The 4,605-nt window shown below is 48.5% G+C and overlaps 1 protein-coding gene across 1 annotated transcript; it reads right to left on the reverse strand.

Moving 5' to 3' along the window:
• Positions 1,719 to 3,109, reverse strand: LOC8062279 (nuclear transcription factor Y subunit B-1). The gene has a single exon (XM_002459011.2). It carries the CDS (start codon positions 2,924 to 2,926, stop codon positions 2,378 to 2,380), a length of 549 nt encoding a protein of 182 aa, XP_002459056.1. The 5' UTR covers positions 2,927 to 3,109; the 3' UTR covers positions 1,719 to 2,377.

Raw genomic sequence — 4,605 nt, forward strand, 5'->3', positions numbered from 1 at the left:
AGCTAAGTGCAACAAAACATTTCTAGAGATGATTTACTATATTGATCCGTCCTTAAAAAGATGGGACACAATTTTAGGTGTAGTAGTGGCAGATATAGGCCTTAAATGCCATGCATTAATCATATGGCACTGCCCACAGGTAAACGGCCTATATATATAATGCCTGAAATAATCAGTCATGTAACCTTGATAAATTTTATGCAAATAGTTATATTTAAAAATAATTATAATACATAAGGAACTGTTAGTTTAGTACATTGATCCAAGCCATACGTTGGGTATCATAACGCCAATAAATTCCAACAAAAGCATTTTGCATTTGCTTAACTATTTTGCAAAGTGCCAAAAATATATATGGCCTTTGAAAGGGTACCCCTCAACTTGATAGTTCCATTGTTAGACTTTTTAAAAATAACATGATTATCTAGATCAAATAATTTGACAATAAAAGCCCAAATGAAACAAGCCAAAAAGGTGCATTTTTTAGATAATGAAAGAAAAAAAAGCATAGTAGTTAATTATAGAAAGAAGTTAAGCTTTCCGTTGTTGACAGTGAACTATGGCCAAAACCGATTCAGTAGTGGTTACAAAGATATCCTGTGATGGATACTCAAAAGGAAGGAGTTTGCCCACCATCCTATCTATCCATTGACTTTTAGGAGACTTTCTATAATTCTGACATACGTATATAGAAAACAAGACAATTCCTATCGTTTCATATAGTCTTAGTCCAAGAGCTCATTTATCTGTCAATTATATTTTGGTTTGCAGGTGTGTGGGCACCAGATCTAGATGCACACACCATGCATATGTGGAGTATATGTTATGATATGCTAGTATGTATGTCTGCCCCACAACCACATACACAAACAAGGACTTATAGATAGATACTGTTTGTCATGCATGCTAGCTGTTCCATGTATATATAGTGTATATACATGCATGTGTGATGCCTGAACCTGAATTATTGGAAGGCAGAGTCCGTCACTCTATCTGGACCCTGTAGCCCTGGAACGACGTCATGGAGCATGCATGCCATTTAAGATGTCAGTGGTTAAAGAAACATCAATTTCTGCGTCCTATGAACATTTAATACAATACTGCACCACTGGATGATTTGAATATAACTACCACATGCATGCTAGCTATAAGCACTGATATGCTCTTAGCTTTCTGATATTTTTTTTTCCTACAACATACAAAGGAGAAGAATGAAATTGAAACCTATAAAAAACCGAGATGCACACAAATGCTAGACTCATCTTCTCATTCAAACAATACTAGAGTACTGAATAGATTATGCATACACTGAAAAAGAAACTTTCATACAAGTGCATCGTTCTACACTTCTACTAGTAGAAATTGTCACTAAACAACGATGAGTAATATACCACATCAGTCGCAGCAAAGCAAAAAAAATAGCATCATGCATGGATCGGATCTTGTATATATGCATAGAATCAACCATATTGTTTTCAGAGTGTTTTTCGTTGGATAATGTTTGTTTTGCATGAACCCAGCAGCAGTTCTGCATTGCTGTATAGTTAGTTTAATTTGTCACCAAGACTCTGGTGGGAATCTTGGATGTGCATGAGCTAGCTAGCATCACCCTCTATAGCTACTACCTAGCTAGAAGTACTAGACATCTTGCCTAATCAAGCCAATCATTGATGAACTCTATAAGGAAGAAATATTAGGAGCCAATAATAAGCAGCATGAACATCAATAATTTCACTCTGAAACTATAGAGTACTCTTACGGTCTTACCTGCTACAAAAATACTGAAACTGAACAACTACGTACGTTTCATTTGTGCAGATCGAGATGGAGCTTCATACTAGCTTCACAAATTGACAACTTGTCGCGAACAAATCAAAATCGAATCAATTTCCCGATGATGGGCACTCGGAGTTACATGTATCCGCGGTAGGCGGTAGGGTCTTCGTCTTCATCCATCCTAGTAGTACTCTCTTCATATCCACGGTGCTCCGATGATCGATCTATGGTACCCCATCATCAGTGACCATCTGATCCATCATCCCAACCTTAATTCCTTCTTCACCGATACATATAGCCCAGAGATGAATAGCAAAAACTCTAGTAATCCTCTAGCTACTACTGGGTACATAATACTCATAGCTACTGTTGTGACTAGCTAGCACTAATAATAAGGAATAAGGCAATAAGCTATATATGTGTGTGTGGAACTGTGGATAGATAGATAGAGATAGATAATATATAGCTTGGAATTCGGATTGAATACGAAGACGACTCACCTCTCCAAAAATGAGTAGTAGTAGAAATTAATAAGCTAAGCTCGTAGCTTTTGTTGTTGATCTGACGAATCACAAGCAGGTGAAGTGAAGTAGAGGACGGATTAAAAGGGCCTGGAGGAGGTGTTGTCGGGGCGGTCCATGGCGGCGCCGAACATGAAATGACCGGCTGCGGCGCTGGGACCGGCGCCGGCGGACGAGGTGGAACCAGGGTGGTGGTCTCCGCCTGGTCCGGGTCCGCCCCCGCGCGAGGATGCGGCCGCGGCGGCGCGGTCGCCCTCGAGCTCGCGGTACTTGTGGAGGTACCTGCGCATGGGGTCGACGTAGTCGTCGAAGCCGAGGGCGCCGAAGGCCCAGCAGACGTCGTCGCCGTTGACGGTCTTGCGCTTCTCCTTGTGGCACTTGTCGGATGCCTCGCCGGTGACGAAGCTGATGAACTCGGAGACGCACTCCTGCATCGTCTCCTTGGCCTCCTTGGAGATCTTGGCGTTGGGCGGCAGGATCTGCTTCATGATGCGGCCGACGTTGGCGATGGGCAGCAGCCGGTCCTGCTCCTTGATCTCCAGGTCACCCCCTCCTCCGGCGCCGCCGCCCACCAGACCCGCCCGCCGCCCGTCCCCGTCCGGCGCCTGCCCGTGGAGGTGGTCGGCCATGCCGCCGCCGTACGTCGACGTCGTCGTCGTTTGCCGTCTCCTTTTTCGTCCCCGCGGCCGCCCTCGCTAGCTAGCAGCTCCGATCCCCTCGTGTGTGTTAGTTGTTGGCTGTATGACTGTGTGTCACGCCGGTCGGCCTGTGCTGTAGTGTCGCTGACGATCCATGGGTCGGGTCGGGTCGGGTCGGGGTCTCTCTCTATGTGGCGTCTTTCATCTCTTGTTTTATTGGGGAGTGGACTGGCAGTGGCAGCTCTCGCCTGCCGCACACGCGCTGACGGTGTGTGCTCCGTTGCGTTTGCGTGTGCCCACATGGCACACACGAGAGAGGAGGCGGCACATTGGCATGTAACTGCACAGTGTACAGTGCGGAGCCTATGGCGTCTCGCATATCGTATCGTATGCGCTGTGTGCACTGCTTGGTGGTTCGTCCTCGTCCTCGGTGCGAGTAAAAAAATGCCCTGGGCGGATCCCTACGGCGGTCGTCGTCGTTGAAAGGTCTCCGGGCGTTCGCCATTCGCGCGCGCGCCTGCAATGTGCCTGCTGCCGGGTGTCGTGCCGGCCGGCCGGGCTGCATGCCTGCTGCATCTGCATGTGTAGTGTATTACTCTTACTCGTAGCCGCACTGACACTAGTCCTCAAACTACTACTAGCTAGTAGCTAATCAAATGAACCCCGGCCGGCCAGCTAGGCATGTCCATGGCACGTACAGCAGGCCAGCGCGCCGTCCGTGTCCGGCCGGCCGGCCATGATCTCGATCGATCGACCTCCCCGTTCCCTTGCTTGCATTCTTCTTTTGGTCCCTGTCTACTAGCTATATATATCTCTACGCCAACAATAGCTAGTAGCTAGCCTCTGCTGGCCTTCATCCCTGCATGCCGCTGGCTCTTTCCCGGCCGGCCGATCATGGATCGCCGTACAGCGCGCCTCTCGGGGGGAGCGCGTCCACATGCGCACGTGATTGATCGATGCGCGCGGGGGAGGAGGAACCAGCTGAACCACCGCGATCCATCGGCCGGCCGGCCCCCCTCCCGCGCGCGCCCCGGTCCCCGCGCGCGGCTGGATACTGTGCTGCTCGCTCGCTCGCCGCAGGGGCACAGGCCGCGTGTACGTGCACAGTGGCCAGGGGCAACGACGACGACGACGACGTCTCGTCTCGTCGTGTACGCTGCTGGCCTGAAGACGACGACGTCGCCTCTTCCTCCCTGGCCTGTGCTGATCAAATCAATTCAATCCGGCCGCGCGCGCCTCCCTCGTCCTGGTCCTGCATGCCTGGACACCTCCGTCAGTAACAGTAACCAGTACACGGCCTCCACATGTCCATGCACACAGCAGGGACACAGACACACACAGGCTGGGACCGAGACCTACGACAACCACATATATATATATATATATATGGACATATACATACATATATAGTATACTGTCGAGGAGTGGCCCAAGGCGTAAAAGCTCCCAGAAAAAACTGTTTACTGCATGTTGCTTGTCGTGTTGATGCTTTTGTATGGTTATTTCTTTTGCCGAAAGTTTGTTTCTCTCTGTGTTTCACCAGGCCGGTGTTATGACGGTGAGCCCTTTTGCTAGTATATATATGTCAGTCACGGTAGTTTGTTGGTCCTTGTAAGCTTTGCTCTAGTTCACTGTTTGCTCTTAGCTAGCTAGAAACTCTTTGTACGAAC

Source organism: Sorghum bicolor, chromosome 3 (genome assembly GCF_000003195.3).
Source record: "Sorghum bicolor cultivar BTx623 chromosome 3, Sorghum_bicolor_NCBIv3, whole genome shotgun sequence".
Taxonomy (NCBI): Eukaryota; Viridiplantae; Streptophyta; class Magnoliopsida; order Poales; family Poaceae; genus Sorghum; species Sorghum bicolor.